Source organism: Apium graveolens, chromosome 5 (assembly GCF_009905375.1).
Source record: "Apium graveolens cultivar Ventura chromosome 5, ASM990537v1, whole genome shotgun sequence".
Lineage (NCBI taxonomy): Eukaryota > Viridiplantae > Streptophyta > Magnoliopsida > Apiales > Apiaceae > Apium > Apium graveolens.
This window is the reverse complement of record NC_133651.1, coordinates 109,908,607-109,925,720: the sequence shown is the minus strand read 5'-3', so window position 1 is coordinate 109,925,720 and position 17,114 is coordinate 109,908,607. Positions and strand designations below refer to the sequence as shown.

The 17,114-nt window shown below is 35.9% G+C and overlaps 2 protein-coding genes across 2 annotated transcripts; one reads left to right on the top strand and one right to left on the bottom strand.

Annotated features, from left to right (window-relative positions):
* Positions 1 to 5,109: 5,109 nt before the first annotated feature.
* On the top strand, positions 5,110 to 9,131 carry LOC141724369 (cold-responsive protein kinase 1-like). Its single transcript, XM_074526492.1, has 7 exons — positions 5,110 to 5,306; positions 5,487 to 5,573; positions 6,144 to 6,256; positions 6,940 to 7,150; positions 7,249 to 7,486; positions 8,097 to 8,250; positions 8,596 to 9,131. The coding sequence occupies exons 2-7, from the start codon at positions 5,489 to 5,491 to the stop codon at positions 8,914 to 8,916; spliced, it is 1,122 nt and encodes a 373-aa protein (XP_074382593.1). The 5' UTR covers positions 5,110 to 5,306; positions 5,487 to 5,488; the 3' UTR covers positions 8,917 to 9,131.
* Positions 9,132 to 9,324: 193 nt separating this feature from the next.
* On the bottom strand, positions 9,325 to 12,437 carry LOC141724371 (clathrin light chain 1-like). Its single transcript, XM_074526493.1, has 3 exons — positions 12,043 to 12,437; positions 10,239 to 10,392; positions 9,325 to 10,146 (listed from the first exon to the last, which is right to left on the bottom strand). Exons 1-3 carry the CDS (start codon positions 12,345 to 12,347, stop codon positions 9,727 to 9,729), a joined length of 879 nt encoding a protein of 292 aa, XP_074382594.1. The 5' UTR covers positions 12,348 to 12,437; the 3' UTR covers positions 9,325 to 9,726.
* Between the last annotated feature and the right edge of the window lie 4,677 nt (positions 12,438 to 17,114).

The window sequence follows — 17,114 nt, the reverse complement described above, 5'->3', positions numbered from 1 at the left end:
ACTCCAGGCATAAAAGATATCCCAGCATTGAGATGACTATTGAGATAAATAAAAGAGGTAAATGAGTAGTTAGAACTAAAAAGTTCACGTTGAACACGACCAATATCTTCTAGAACATCCCTGTTATCATTACTGAATCAGGCAAGATAAGCGGATAACCGTTGTTATCTTTTGGAGGCCATATTGATTGACCTCATTTTGAATACAGATGTTATTATGAAATTAGGCATATACTATCGAGGTGGGAATGATTGAATAAGATACCCTTATCAGGGATATATGACTTGATTTATCCATGTAAGGATGCAAGTACCTTTTTAAAGGTGGAATAAAGGATATAACTTCAATAACTTGAGATGAACCATGGGGGATACATAAAGGATGGCATTTCACCCTTAATAGGGACATTATGAGTTTGGGTAGTATGGAATGAAGGACTAAGGCAACAACAACCTTTAAAGATCAGTGGAGAAAGTTTTCAGAACTATATAGACAATGATTCTGGTATTAGTAAATGGTATCTTGATATGCCCTATACCTAGGGTGTACCTGATGAAGGATTTAATGATAACCTTAGAGGTTTTACAAGGAGAAAGGTAGTATTCAAAGTTCTCAAGCATAGAAATTTTTATAATAAAAGCAGTTCTAGAAAACCAACAAAAAAAGTAAATAGTCTTACAACTTTGCACAGCATCAAAAGAGGTCTGGCACCTCAAAGTATTAATATTAGTTCAAACATATTTAAAAGAAGTTCAGGGCACGCCCTAAGAGTCAATGGTTGGAGGAATTGATTGGAGAGGAACTGAGGGATCAACCTCGGGCGCATCCTTGGTAGTTTCATTAGTAGACGCGACTTCATCCTCCTCCAGGCCCCTCATTTCTCTAATCTCATCAGCATATTCCTTCTTGAACTCCACCATCTCAGCAACCGTCTCCTCACCAAATTTTTCAAAGGAATAATCGGGGTCATTCGCCACGAATCCAACCCTGTAGAAATGGAAGCCACGAGCAAAAGCTTCATCAGTCACCTCTCTCCTCTCGTATGGCCAACCAAGCCTTTGTTGCCCCTCAAGATACTCGATCCTGAGTTTTGCTTCCTCCAGCTCAGTATGAAGAGAAGTAGCTTTCTTGTCGGCTATCTCAAGCTGAGAGGCTTGATTCTCGAGCTCACCTTGGAGAAAGGAAATTTGGGAGTCTTTGGCTTTGATGTCTTTTGAATAGAGGAGATCCTTAACAAGAAGATTGTTCTGAAGGATATTGTTATCCCCTTGAAGCCTTTTCAGGTGCGCCCTTTCCTCCAGAATCTTGTCCAAAATATGTGTGGAATGGGATATCAATTGGCAAGATGCTTGGATTGAAGTTTTAGTGGCATCCTCCAAGTTCATTGCTTGCCACTGTCTGACCTCCTCGTCAGTAACATATAAAGATCCTAGGGGGCCAAGATAATTCAGAGCTGCTAAGGTTCTAGTGGGTGCCCCCTAAGTCCGGGGCCTCTTAGATGCACCCTGTTTCTCATTCAAGGCTACCACTATCCTTTTAGGAATAGGGGTATGTTGGAGGACAGGGGCTGGAGCAGGGATAGATGGATGGGCCTTTGAGGCATCTTTCTTTGATTTAGGCTTGGGCTTGTCACCAGGGCGCGCCCCAAACGACTTAGGAATTCTAGAAGGAGCCATTTCTGCATAAAACATATGAAAAATATTAATAAACATAGTGAAAAGGCGCGCCTAGAGTTTAGGGCACGCCCATCCAAGATAAAGTGGTTGTTAAGGAAGTAACAGTACGTTTCAATGATGCACTTTTGCTTGATGATATGCAAAAACAACAGATAGATGAATGAAGTGCAACAAGTAATATTTGGATAAATAAGAAGCTAAAAACCACAACAAGTAAAATATGAAGAGGGCCCGTCCTAAACGGAAGACGCGCCCCAATAGTTATTATTAATATTCGAACCTAAAGGAAGGTTATTCTGAGCAGTACTATCCTCATCCTCTTCTTTGTCCTCCTCTTCATCACTGTCAACTTCTATAACACGAGCAATGGGGACGCCTTTTCTAAACTCTGTATACTTACATTTAGTCCCCACGAGATCAGACAGTATGCCGACTCGCATTAAGTTGGAGTCGGTAACAAGCGTCTTCAAGTTCCATCACTCTGCAGCAATCTTGAGTACGGCTTCTTCCCTATCTTTGGGCGCGACCTCAAGCTCTCACACGGAAGGCTTGTCTAATACAGGAGGAAGGAGTAATATGAGAATAAGAAAAAAAAATTAAATAAAAAAATACGTAGGGCACGCCCTTACTTGAATCTGTGTTGAACTGGATTCTAATTCTAGGAACATCATCTAAGTAGAAGAAGTTTTCTTTCCAACCCTTCTCGTGACTAAATTTCCCTGATGAGAAGCCCTTTTTGTTATGTTGTTTGTAAGTGGAACACCTATTATAGAAGAATTGGAAATTCTTGATTACTTGAAGGATGTTCTTAGGGAAGAAGCAGATACAAAAATTGTCTTTACCCGATACTTGTAACCATTGAACTTTGTAAATCTTATGTTGTACTGTTGTAATTCTGTCAAGCTTTGTGTATTAATTTTATTTTCCATCATTTTAAATTTGGGTTAGTCTTGTTAACATGCATGAATTTGTATTAAGCAATATTCTCACAAATTGGGTGAGATTGTTGTGCAAGACATGCCTGTACTTTAACAAGACTAAGACGATTTGTCAACCCTAAGTAAGTCGTATTGTTATCTTAATTGTATTTTGTACTTGTAACACCTAAAGTCTGTAAAAATGTCAAAGGAACAGACTGGAGTCTTTTTCTATAAACAGTGTTAAGCCTAAGAATTCTATCTGGAAGAAGATCAAGAAGATCATGCCTCAGAAGAATTATGAAGAAGCTTGGAGTTGAATAAATCTGTTTTAGGAAAAATATTCTAAGTCAAGATCTCTACAAGTCACGGATTTAGTGTTATAGAGAAGTTATTCGAGAACTCCAGAATGACTTATAGAGAACTCAGGAAAACTTATAGAGAACTCAGAGATATCGACAAGTCAAATTAAAGACATAAAGATTGGAGATATCGACAAGTCATTTCTTCACTAGAGAACTCAGAGTCATCGACAAGTCAACATTCATTAGAGAACTCAGAGTCATCGATAAGTCAAATTTCACTAGAGAACTCAGAGATAACGATAAGTCAACATTCACTAGAGAACTCTGAGATATTGGCAAGTCAAATTTGACTAGAGAACTTTGAGATATCGACAAGTCAAGAAGCCACTAGAGAAAACAGAGATATCGATAAGTCAAAGTGAAGATATGAAGATTAGAGATCTCGACAAGCCAAATTCTCTTATAGAGAACTGGAGATCTCTACAAGCCAAATTAACTATAGAGTACTAGAGATCTCGATAAGCCAATATATTTATCGAGATGTCAAGTTCTCTATAGCCCAAATTGGAGATCTCGAGGTAAAATCTCAAAGTACAAAATTGCATATCAGCCTACAAAGTACAATCTCAAAAATCTCAAAGTACAATCTCAAAGTACAATCTCGAGGTAAAATCTCAAAGTACAATCCAACCAGCTGGATTGACAAGTCTACAAAAAGCAGCTTGAAGGATGCACAAGATCAATGGTGAAGATTAACTGACAAAGGAAGATCAAAGTAAACACAGGATGCTAAGATATGCTATGCCAGAAATGAAAGATACACTTTTCCTAAAATGGAAATGACAAGTGACAGTTTACTAAAGTTAATAGCATGTCTTATTGTACACTGTGTAAACCAGCAGTTAACTGTATTATAAAGTTAACACTGGTACTTTAGTTAGGAGTAACAATTGAGAAAGAAAATCTTGTATCTCTCTCAAGAAGAAGCTAAGCTCTTTATCAACAAAGAGCCTAGAAATTTTGTAGCAAAACATTCCTAATTTTAATATAAAATTAAGTGAGTTTTGAAGATCTGTGTTCTTTATTCTTGCAAGCTTAATTTCTACATGAACACACTTTCACTACAAGATTTAATTTACTTTGTTCAACCATAAAAGATTCAAGAAAAGCTTAAAAACAGTCAAACACATTCACCCCCCCCACTGTGTGTATTTTATTACCTAACAGTAGTCAACGGGTGTCCTTGTTGGGAGATTTCGGAATATCCTGCACTTTGCACCCAAAAGTTTGGGATCACTTATCCTGTAATCTCCTGTAATCTGGTAGGGGCTCCTTATTCGGGGGACAAGGATGCGTCCAACATTTGAGGTGAACCACAGCTATACCTGCATCCGGACGAGTCTTGGGCCTTTGTAGTTGGGCCTCATCGGCGGACATTCCTAAAACTAGTAGAAGACGATTTCGAGTAAGTTTCCTACTGGGCCTCGAGACAAGAGATCTAAGCCCATTAGGTTTCTTGTTCCGCAAAAAGTACGTTGGCTTAATTCCCTATAAATAGGGATACATAGGCAAGTTGTAAGAGGTCAGAAGCGAGAGCGCAAATGAGCCACCACTAACCCTAAGTAATCTCAGCTACCAATAATCACAAATACCAAACACTGTTCATAAAATCCGATAATTACTGTTAACGTTTTCTGACGAAGAATACTGTCATAGATCTTGTTTCCGATTACGAAACTCAAACTTTGTTGTTATCAAATTGCTCCGTCAACATATACCAATTACCGATTCATCTGCATTCTGCAGCTTGTTCAAGGAGGTTATTAACAATAAATGGTCATTTGGAAATGTGAACGCTAAACTTTACGAAAAAAATGTGTAAAAATAGTCAGGAAAAAAAGAAGTACCATGAAAGTAGCGCGGACTACAGGCCACCCGGTCCTTGAACAGGCTCGTGTGTGTTTCAAGTTGGGAAAATAAAAATGTCAGCGCCTAAACATAACAAAAAGAAAGTTTGAAAAGTAGAAAAGCAAAAAGTGGGCCGCAGGTGTGAAAAAAGTTCCAAAAAACAGCTGGGTTGATGCTGGAATAATCTCTCTAATTAATCTGGCCCCTATAATAATAATAATACTAATATACAAAAATCTTGTCCAAAAATACTGACCCCGAATGGGGGTAATGCGCATGTAATCATTTTAAAAAAAGACTTTCACCAACTTCAGGACTATTAAATATTACTACCATACAAACGGCTGCCCTGTTTGCTTAAATTTCTACAGTACATTTTACAAGTCAAGTTTTTGATGATGTTCTAATTGCCACCATTCTTCATTCACATTGCTACTCATCTCATCTTCCAAATTGTAGCCTCTCTTTTGTTAGGACCTTCCTTTTTTCCTAACGTTCTGGTAATTTTTATTTATTTTTAGTTTTTTTCAGCTGTTTATCATGTTGAAAAATTTTCAGTTGTGGTGTTATTGTCTTGATCAGTTTATTAATGTGTGTATAAATAGTAGTAAGTATTTGGTACAATTTGAGAAATTTTTGATATGATTATGCTGCCAAGAAAACTTACTTTTATGCAACAGACATGAGTTGTAGGTGTTTCGGTGTTAAAAGAAACCATGATGATGATGATGATGATGATGATGATGATGATTCAGGAGACTTTCAAGGTAACCCACTTCTTCCATGTTAAAAGCTACACTGATGGACTGATATAATTTTATGTCTCTGAATGATTTGCAACAGGATAAGTAGATTTTGATGTGTACAAACAATTGTACTATGTAATAGCTAAGGAACTAGTTTTCAGCTTACAATGTTCATATGTCAGATAAGACATTTCGTCTAAATACTAGAGTAATCTTTTAATCTGTTTTTTAGCATCTAGTGTATTGATCATTGTGGATTTTCTTACTGCAGCATTTCTCTAACTATTTTCTTCTCGGAATCCTGTTACCTTGACACTCCTTACCAACTTCACAAACTTTGAATTACATACATAGTCGATTTTGGTGGTTAGCTGTTGCATATTGCTTAGTTCTCTTTGACTCATTCACTTGCTCCTCACTGTATAGTGGATAATAAGAAATATTATGTGTGGTATATCCATTAACATCTCTTGTTAGTTAGCCACTACAGACGCGCTACCCCCCCCCCCTGCACACATTTGAATTCTTAAGAGTGCTATTAGCTTCAAGCTCTTTATTCCATTTGATTTTGTTTCTTGTTACTTTTCCCAGGGCGCAGTCTTGGAAATATTACAACTTTTTCATATGGAGAATTAAGGACAGCTACAGATAATTTTCACCAAAGAAATAAGATAGGACGAGGGGGCTTCGGAACTGTATATAAGGTTTCAGTAAACAGTCTTAACAATATTGTTGCCCTCTCTATTTCATATTTTTAAAAACTTCTAATCTCTTTATTGTGTATAATTTTACATACCTCTGTTCTACTAAATCATCTATGTTACTAGTGGTATTTGTACTATAGACGCTTCATGGTTCTAACTTTTAGTCGAGTAAAGAACTGTTCGGCATTTGTTCTCTCAAGAAATTTAGTTCTACTACATGGCTATGGCTCTATACTTATCTTCCAGCTTATCCAAGTTTCTCTAAAGAAAACTGATTTAAAGATGCATGATACTACTGGTGATTCCAGCGTTGAAACACCCAGAAAAGCATAATTCTCAAACAACGCAATAGAGTACTCGGTAGGGTTTTTAGCTTTGAAGCTTGGGAGACAACGAAATTATGAGTAGCTATATTTTAGATTAACTTTTACTGATTTGAATAACACTGGACAATAAGATGCGGAAATTTTACATGATAAAATCCAAAATATGTTGTATGGGTGGCACTTGAACTTCTTAGGTATACATTCTGTTTACTTCCGTGACATTCTTAAAGGTGCAAGTGAAATCGAGATTAAATGGGTGACAAGGGGAACTAAAATTTTAAGTGCATATATTCGAATCTGTTACAGCAGTTATTAGTTATTCTTGTTTGTTTATCATGATTTTGTTCTATTCTGTAGGGTATCCTCATTAATGGAAGACAAGTAGCTGTCAAAACACTTTCTGCACAATCAAAGCAGGGGGTGCGCGAATTCTTGACTGAAATTGACATCATATCAAATGTCAGGCACACAAACCTTGTCCAGTTAGTCGGATGCTGTGTTCAGGAAACAAACCGAATTTTGGTGTACGAGTTGTTAGAAAATAAAAGCCTGGATACTGCTCTATTAGGTATCCGCCTACTCGGTTAAGGTGTTATGTGATCTTGATATTATCTTTACATCTCCATATGAAAACAAGTACTCAGTGTGCAATTGTTGTGGTTGTAGGTTCACAGGTTAAAAACACTAATTTGGACTGGGGAAGAAGATCTTCTATTTGTAAGGACACTGCCAGGGGTCTAGCTTATCTTCACGAAGAAGTTGTGCCGCCTATAGTACATAGGGACATTAAAGCTAGCAATATACTGCTCGATAAAAACTTCGTACCCAAAATTGGTGACTTTGGACTGGCTAAACTATTCCCAGACAACATCACTCATATTAGTACAAGAATAGCAGGAACCACGTATGTTTCCTAGTTATCTTATAAAATTTACTGCTGGTCCTTGAACCTGGCATATAATAAGTTCCTTTTTTAGTTTTCCTGTATATATGCTCCCTAGTTCCAGACACGTTACTCGTTTTGTGTCGTAAAAGTTAATCTTAGCATGCTAACCTCAATTGCAGTCACTACAACTGTGAACATTGCTAAATATGTCAAAAAATACTAGCAAATGAAAATTACACTTTGATAGAGTTTTAATTGTATCACATTTGTTTAAAATACGAATCAAAATGACTATTATAGATCAAACAAGTAATGTATGTTGAGATCACAATTGTATATGGTGTCTCTGGAGTAGCATTGATTAATGTGATTCACCACTTGCACGTTAATAGTTTTAAATCATATAAAAACTAATCCTTCATTTATCTTTAAATTTGACAATATGCCTTTGTGCTTGAAAACTGCATCTTCATATGCGTTAGCTAAATATTCGGGTTACTGTTAATAATGTATAGTTCTCCCCTTTAATGTTCTGTTTATGTTTGTCACTACGAAATTACATGATTAATGGTCTGTTATACTTAATTACACGATTGTAGTTTGTTATGCTTTTGTTTTGTTCCTCCAGTGGTTACTTGGCACCGGAGTATGTTTTGGGTGGTCAGCTAACAAAGAAGGCAGATGTCTACAGCTTTGGGGTTCTCATGCTCGAAATTGTAAGTGGCAAAAATAGTGGAAAACCAAATTCAATAACTGGAACGCAGAAACTATTGTTAGAATGGGTAAGTCAGTTTCTTTTTTGAACAAAAAATTCAATTCCAGTATTGCTGTTAAGAAGGTGGCTATGTACTTGTACTCGTGCTTAGAATGTACACAGACTCTGAAAAACGTGCATCTGTCGAAACACTTGAGCAGATATTTTTCGGGGGTTGATTTCTTATCAATGAGTACTCAAGTATTTGAATCCGTACACACTTGCACTTGACTAGTTCTTGTAATGACTCTCATTAGTTCAAGAGAGATTAACAAATTCAGAATAAGAAATGTTTTTTTCTCTAAACATTGGCTTTATTTTGTACATGAATCTTTCAACATTTGCTTGGACTAAACTGAGTAGGCTTTAACAGGCATGGCAGCTCTACGAAGAAGAGGGACTCCTAGAAATAGTGGATCCAGCTCTGGAAGGATACCCTAAAGAGGAAGTGACAAGGTACATTAAAATAGCATTTTTCTGCACACAAGCAACAGCCAGTAGGAGGCCAACAATGAGCCAAGTTGTTGACATGCTCACAAAAAACCATCGGCTAAATGAGAAGGAACTACTAGCCCCAGGTTTTTCTCAAGATGCAAGTGCACGCTTATCTTCAACTAAAAAGACACCTGCTACATCAACAAGCAATCAGATGAGCTCTGTACCAGTCTCTATCACTCAGGTCACTCCTAGATAACATTCCATTCAACTTCTTCAGCTTATAAACAACTTGGGGAAATGACTTGAAAGCCGTAACACCAATGTCCTACATCTCTCAAAAATAATTTTGTGAAGTTTGTCAAACTTTTTTTTGTCAGGGGCGAAAAGTGTAAGCCTCACATAGGCATATATTGGTATTATAATCTTAGTACGATCAAATTGTTGAAGTAAAGGAAATTTAGATTACTAGCTTTTCGACGGTCATCTATTCTGGATAGTTACACGCCTCTCTGTTCATGTAAAATTATAGTAGACTAAGCGCAAGGATGCAAATCTTTTTGCTACATTACCCTTGCAACTATCAAAAATAGGGGGCCAACAAACACATATATTGATGACAGATGTCACTTGAAAGAAAGGAGTGAAAACTACCGAAACATGAATGTCACTTGAAGCAAGAAAGAAGCTTTATTAATTCTTCTTATATTGATGGCCTAAAATAATGGTCCCGCCATTAACATAGGAAAAGAATTTGCTACAACATCAAAGACCAACTGCAAAAAAATAAAATTAAAAACACGAAAAAAGATGCAAGGATGGTTATAGGATACTGACTCCAGCATATACAACTGTAAAACTCCAGAGTACAACAGAAAAATGTATAAAAAGCGATGTACTAATACTAATGAAACAGACTTAGAACTCGACTGTTGAGCAGATTGCACCTCACTCTCATCTTCGATAACTGGCAAACATATGGCAAACGCAGGCTTGGGTATAGCAGATCAAACAATAAGATATTTGGCAACAGGTGGCTTGGGTATAGCATGGGATGAGGGTTGATGAACTAGCTAGCAGGCTGTACATCTGCTGCAACAGCAGGTTCCTGGGTAGGGGCATCTTTTGCTGGTGCAGCAGGTTCAGTTCCAGCAGCAGTATCTTTAGTGCTTTTCACATTTTCTCCATCTGTACCAGTTTTTCCATCCTTCAGATCTTTCGCATCCTTGACGGGAGCTGGTGGTGGTGGTACCATGTGTGGGGGAGGTGTGTGTTTCAGCTTCAACAGCAAGTGACGCATTCTTGAGAGATCAGTTGGTTTCCCAGGCTTAGGGCCTTGCAAAACAGTAATTGATGGCTTCTTGTCTTGATCTTTCTTGCCTCTCTTCTTCTCAATATTTGGAACCTCGCGAGGAATGATCTCTCCAATTGTTTTCCAGTACTGTTTGTCAGCCTCCTTATGGAATTTCTCCTGATTAGCCAAGTACATCTGCTCCAGAGGAACATGTCATATGATTTTCATTGAGGAAGTTAGAGATAAATTATGGGAAGATACTAAAGCTAAAGCACCATGACCTTTACCTTCTCTTTCTCTCTGTTAGTGTCTCGCTTAGCATCGATTTGAAGCTTTCTTTTCTCATAAAAAGCGTTCTTGAAGTCTATGGCTTCTTCAATAATTTTGTTGCGTAATTCCTTCTCCCTCTTTTCATTTTCCTCGAGCCGGATTGCATTCTCCCTACAAACCCAAAATAAATACAGTGAAGTTGTATGCTAGAATAAGAACATGATTACCGTCTCATATTTGTTTAAATAACCTTTATAGTTTCAAAATAATTTATTTCGACTTGGAGGATCAAAAAAGCTTTCATAAAAAAACTGCTTTGCAAATAGTGAGAAATTGATACGCCATACTGAAGGCTTCTAGAAAATGCTATATGATGCAAACTTAGACCATAGAAAAACTTCAAGGTAAAGATCACTGCTTTATAAAGAAAAATCAAAGAACTCTTTATTTCTATATAAAAGCATCCATCATCGGTGATTTTTACAAAGAACGCCAGCTTCAATTCAAAACTAGCAAGTGACTTGGCCCAATAAAGGGAAAAACAGGAAACATGTTCCGATGTTTCAACTTAGGTTTTTAGTTGACATAAATGGTGTTTAGTATTTTAACTACATAGTAAATCGTTGATCTACCCAGCTGGTGCTTTTAATATTTCATTTATTTTTTAATATTTTAAGGGTGCTTTTGGTTAATCTGAAACAAAAGCTCCACCAATTTGGAAAAAAAAAATAAACAATGAAAGTCTGGAAAAATCTAAAGATGATTTATATGTATACCTATTTATATAAAGCAGGAGAAAAAATAGAGTTAATCAACAAAAGATCCACCAATTTGGGAAATAAATTGATAATTAATGTGTGGAGAATTTTAAGTTATAAGAGAACAACAGTAAATTAAAGACTCAAAGTACAAACAGAAGTGCCAATGGTGACAAAAAGGTCAATGTCAACTACAGGACACACCACAAAAAAGGATAATAAAACTAACACAGTTATTTATTGTGTCCCACACACAATGCAATTACTGCATACGTTTCTACTTCCATCAATGAATAACGCATTTAGAAGATTTGTTATCGCTTTTAACACAATACGTGTGTGTTTACCAATGGATTCTTAGTAAAAGGAAAACAACACATCTTGTAAACCATAGAGCATCTGTAGAGAGGGTAAATAATTCTCAACACAAGTTAAATACCAAATTCATGGTGCCATTTTGAAAATTGGTTTTTTAGGCCTTCTAACTCAAAACTGTAAAAAAATGGCCAACACAACCGAAACAGACCGCAAAATATATTGGTTAAAGGTAGAATCTTGGTTAACTAATTAATTCGTTGGTAAAACACACAAGCTAGTATGAAAAAAGGCCAATTTCCTCGATCGTTGGAATAGGATATTGACGATCAATTCATATGATTGTCCATACACATCAATTACGTCCAGAAATCTACGAGAATAAGTAATTAGATGCGATTCAGAAAAAAAAACATTCCTACATCATGGCTGATAAACTAAAAAGTCGGCAAAATATTACTACTTACATTTACTTTCCAGATCTGATACTATCAGCTGCATAATAGATCATTAAGCCTTACTGTACATATTAAAAGCTAAATAAAGTTAACAAGTTTCATTCAAACAAACTTCACCAAACCATTATGAATTTAACATAAATCGAAAATAGAGAAGGAAAAACATTAAATTCAACACATTCAATTAACTCCATGTGTTTCTCCGGATCAAACAAAACACCCGAAAACTCGAAAACATAACATAAAACCAAAACAAAATCAAACAAAAATCGAGATGAATGAAATCGAACCTTCGCCAAGCACGAAGAGCAGCACCTTCCTCTACCATATCAGCAGGAGGAGGAAGCACAGGTCCATCAGCGAAAATAGAGTCAGCATCATCGGCACCACCATATCCGCCATTAGAAACAGGCACAGAAGAGTCAAATTGAGAGTAATTAGGGTTGGGATCTGAGGTGAATCCGTATGGATCGGGACTGTGAGAAGCGTGATCTGGAGTCAAGTCGTCGTCGGGAAATGCGCCGGACCCGAACTGCGGTGGTGGAGCGGCGGAGGAGAAGTCGTCGCCGTCGATGCTGTACGCGTCAAACGACATCGTTTGGTTTCTCGGTGTGTCTAGATTCTTGGTTGTTTGTGTATCTAGATTGTTGCGGTGAAAGAGAAATGAAGTGTGTTTGACTGTTTTATAAGTTTGGGATTAGGATGGAAATTCATCTCACCGTAAAATTATTTTTTAAATATTGTTTTTTTTTTCTGATAAATAAGCACGATAGGAGTTATTACCTGTGTTTCAAGAATTCTCGATTTAATGGATTAATTTCTTGAAAAGTACCTCCCTGATTTGATTTTTAAAATCCGATTAATTCTTATAATTTTTTTATTAAAATATATATAATTATTTATTAAAATTAAAGTACTGTATTAATTTAAATACGAATAACTATAGAATTTATGATATAATAAATATATAATTGTTAATAAATAACTAATATAACCATAATAATATATTTAATATAATTTAATATTATAATACATCTGATTTTTCTTTGATTAATCCTGATTTTCAATTAATCACAATTCCGTAACTCGATCGATCTTCTTCGATTCCCGATTTTTATAACACTAGTTATTACTATCATATTCGGATTATCATTAAATATCGATTAAATAATATTAGATAAAGTAATAAGTTTATTTAAGTAATAAATTTTTTCGGTCTCAACTGAGGCCCATGTTGTAAAGTAATATTTCTCACTAAATGTATAAAATAATAAAAAGTTAAAATGTCAATAGGAGCCCAACTAATATGTAAAGTAATAATTTTATTTTATTATATATATATATATAATATGTGTTACAAAATTTAAATTTTTTTTAAACCTCGTCCTTTGAATTTACATAAAATATAAATAACTCCTCGTGCTTTCTCTTCGTATTGTAAGAGATAACTGTTTAAAGTGTTGATTGGTTAAGATATTTTTTTCATAATATGTTTAGGATAATATTACTATCGTCGGCTTCAAAGATCGTCGGCTTCAAAGATCATACCCTTCATTAGTGTTCAATAATAATTCAAAAATTTCTTCATACGTATGTAATTTCATAACCGTGTCATTCTCGTTTCAAAATTTAAAAGATGCTTAAAATTCATCAAATTGTTATATCATAAATTAGAGATAGTTTTATCTAAATTTATGATATCTTCATTTTTCATCAAATTCTTGTAATATATAAATACAAAAATTACAGTAAAATATTAAATTATTACTTTTTCGATAAAGTAATTTTTTTCAATCTTAAAGTATTCTTTTGAAAAGGTTTAACTGTAATTATATTTTCAGTCTAATTTTTAGACTTTGTTTATAAAATAATTCAATAATCAATGAAAAATGAGGTAATCTGCGATCGATGACAATTGTGAGGATTTCGAATATATTGGATTGTTTAATTTGTTACTATATTTTAAATAAATTGATCAAATGTATTTTTTAGTTTTTTGTAAGATATTTAATATTATAGTATTTCAAGATTTAAATATCCCTCCATTTTGGTTGAATTTCATGCAATTTATAAAATAATGTATTTTCAATTATATGTTTGAATTATTAATTAAAAATAACGAATACTGTTAGGTAATGAATTACACACAAGGGGGGGTGAATGTGTTTTTCTATTTTTGAGCTTTTCTTGAACTATTTATGGTTGAACAAAGTAAATCAAATCTCGTAGTGAAAGTGTGTTCATGCAGAAATTAAACTTGCAATAATAAAGAACACAGATCTTCAAAACTCACTTAATTTTATAATAAAATTAAGAATGTTTTGCTACAAAATTTCTAGGCTCTTTGTTGATAAAGAGCTTAGCTACTTCTTGAGAGTGTTACAAGATTTTCTATCTCAATTGTTACTTCTGACTTAAGGACCAGTGTTAACTTTATAATTCAGTTAACTACTGGTTTACACGGTGTACAATAAGACAGGCTATTAGCTTTAGTAAACAGTCACTTGTCATTTCCATTTATAAAAAAGTAGATCTTCTATTTCTGGCTTAGCATATCTTTAGCATCATGTGATTATCTTGAACTTCCTTTGTCAGTTAATCTTCACCATTGATCTTGCACATCCTTCAAGCTGCTTTTTGTAGACTTGTCAATCCAGCTGTTTGGATTGTTTGTTGATTGTTAATCTTGGATATTGAACTGATCTGCAATTTTGTACTTTGAGATTTTACTTCGAGATCTCCAGTTTGATCTATAGAGAACTTGTCATCTCGATATGTATATTGGCTTATCGAGATCTCTAGTACTCTATAGCTAATTTGTCTTGTAGAGGTCTCCGGTTCTCTATAAGAGAATTTGGCTTGTCGAGATCTCTAATCTTCATATCTTCACTTTGACTTATCGATAACTCGGAGTTCTCCAGTGGCTTCTTGACTTGTCGACATCTTAGAGTTCTCTAGTGAATTTTGGCTAAAAGTAGGGTTGTCATTTTTTTGAGATTTGTCTGGCTTGTGGTGATTGGAATTTTTAGGAAAGAGTTGGCTGTTTGTTTGTACAAAAATTTTGACTTTTAGGTTTGAGGTGGTTTGATGTTTGAGATAGATGATTTTGTTGGTTGAGCTAGTCCTTCTTCTTCTCTCCACTCTTGCTGCCAGATGGCTTACTGGATTGACTTGGATTTGAGCTAGAAGGATTTTGATCCTCTTTCTTCTGCTCATCATCATCCAAATCATCCTTGTTGATTTGTGTTTTGGGCAAGTTGTCTTCTGCATTATCCAGATATCTCCTCAGTTACTTTATCATTTCCATATCATCATTGTTCTTGTTCTTCTTGGTTTTTAAACCAATTCCATGGATCATGATAAGCTTCTTCTTACTCATGACACACTGTTTGGGGATCTGAAAATGTTTGAATTGTTTGGACATATGTATGTTATACCCTTGCTTGGCTGTAGATATGCTTCAGGAAAAGCAGCCACTTGAGCATCTCTCAATTCAGGTAATAGCAAGGTATCTTCATGAGTTATAACTTTAACTTTGTTGATGAAGATATCCAACTCAGATGCCCTCCTTGAGACAAGGTAATTGAGGGACACCTGCATACATCTGTCTGTCCCTGAGTCATTTGCATTGATCACTATCTTCTTTTGTAAAAAGTTATCCTGATTGACCATGATCACTCTTATGAAATAAATTGTCTTTTCCAGGGCCTTTTTGTATGTGAAGTGATTGTTGTTGAGAGAAGCTTTTAAGGCTTTGAGTAGTTCATCAAACTCTCTACTCAGACTAGGTCCTTCAACAGCCCAAATAAGTCTCTCCATGTCAAGATCAACTTCTTTAGTTAAATTCTTTTCAGCACCCTGGACTTGTTGTTGAGATGACCTTGATTGTGCCAATCTAGCCATCTCCCCTTTAGTCTTGTTGGAAGGTATGAGGAGGGGAGTAGGGATTTCAGGCCTTACTTGTTCAGGTAGAGAAGGTAGTGGTATGTTGAGTTTGCCCATGATGGCTCCCAAAGCTATAGAATTCTGCATTTGAAGATGCTTATGAGAGTCCACCAGGGTTTGGATGTTTGTTTGTTGGCTCTTGACAAGAGATGTCAAGGCTTGAACTTGTGCAGTGAGAGAAGAGTTGGAGTCTTGCAGTATTGAGACTTGAGTCTGTAGAGACTGAATTTGTAGATTTGTTGAAGTGGATCCAGGCTGATAAGAGTTGCTAGATGTGCCAAAGTTTTCTTCTACAGCCTATTTGATGCCTTCCATTAGCAAAGCTGAAGGCTCATATCTTCTCTGGTAAAGTTGATCCAGCTTGACCTTAGTGTCATTAGAGTGAGTAATTTGTTGTTGGACCAGTTTATGGAGATTGATGAAAGATTGTTTAAGATTTCTGACTTCTTTCTCAATAGAGGTAAGATCCATCCTAGCCATTTGCTCAGTAAATGCCTGAATTTAGTAGAGATCTGTTCTTAAGATGATATAATCTTGTCCATCTTCTCATTTACCAGTTTTCTGATTATGTCTTCATGACCAGTAAGCTTGAATTCAAGAGCCTTACCAAACAGATGAAATGCTTTGAGCTGAAACTTGTATACATCTGTAATGGCATCATAAACAACTTGTGGACTCAGGTCTTTTGCATTGCTGCCCAGAATGGTAATGTATTCTTCTCTGAATCTGGCCAAAACCTGATCCATTTCTAAGGCAAAATCATCAGACAACTATGCATCCACATTTCCATCTTGCTCAGCATCATTGAAAATTTTCTCCTTTTGCTCCTCAACCTCTTCATTGTAAGCAAGCATGATAGCTTGATAGTCCTGTTTGCTCATATTTGAAGTCAAAAGATGTTGTGAGATGTTGGCTAGTCTAGAAATCTGCTCCACTAGTAGATCATCTACAAAAGTTGGTTGAGAGCCAGATTCTTGCAGCCACTGAGATAGAAAGTGTGGTTGTTGAGGTTGGGAAGTTGAAGGTTGTAAGGTTGATGGTTCAGAAACACCTGTGACTGAAGTCACAGTTTTACTCACAGATTACTCTGTGGATATGGCTAGTTGTTGTTCCTCACTGGGTGTGGGAACCTCCAATTGAATTGGAGGGGATTTGAATGGGTTACTGCCATGTGCACCAGTCTCAAACCCTTGTGTATCTTGCAACACACTGGCAGCAGAATGTGCTATACTTGCCTCCCCTATGACAGGATCATTGGCAATTGTACTCCTAGCATCAACTGCCAAGGCAATTTCTGTTAGGGTTGTGAAGGGAGTTGTCCCTACATGAGGAACCTCCAATTGAATTGGAGAGGATTTAGGTAGCTCCCCCTCAGGAGTACTACCCTCAAACCTTACAGTCTGTGAAGACTAATTGG

What these genes read in the sequence shown, in the direction of transcription:
- LOC141724369 (XM_074526492.1), top strand. Translation starts at nt 5,489, where the DNA reads ATGAGTTGTAGGTGTTTCGGTGTTAAAAGAAACCATGATGATGATGAT. An exon ending in GCTTCGGAACTGTATATAAG is followed by an intron (nt 6,257 to 6,939) that starts GTTTCAGTAAAC and finishes TCTATTCTGTAG; the next exon opens with GGTATCCTCATTAATGGAAG. An exon ending in CCTGGATACTGCTCTATTAG is followed by an intron (nt 7,151 to 7,248) that starts GTATCCGCCTAC and finishes TTGTGGTTGTAG; the next exon opens with GTTCACAGGTTAAAAACACT.
- LOC141724371 (XM_074526493.1), bottom strand. Translation starts at nt 12,347, where the DNA reads ATGTCGTTTGACGCGTACAGCATCGACGGCGACGACTTCTCCTCCGCC. An exon ending in GCTCTTCGTGCTTGGCGAAG is followed by an intron (nt 10,393 to 12,042) that starts GTTCGATTTCAT and finishes TTGGGTTTGTAG; the next exon opens with GGAGAATGCAATCCGGCTCG. An exon ending in CTAACAGAGAGAAAGAGAAG is followed by an intron (nt 10,147 to 10,238) that starts GTAAAGGTCATG and finishes CCTCTGGAGCAG; the next exon opens with ATGTACTTGGCTAATCAGGA.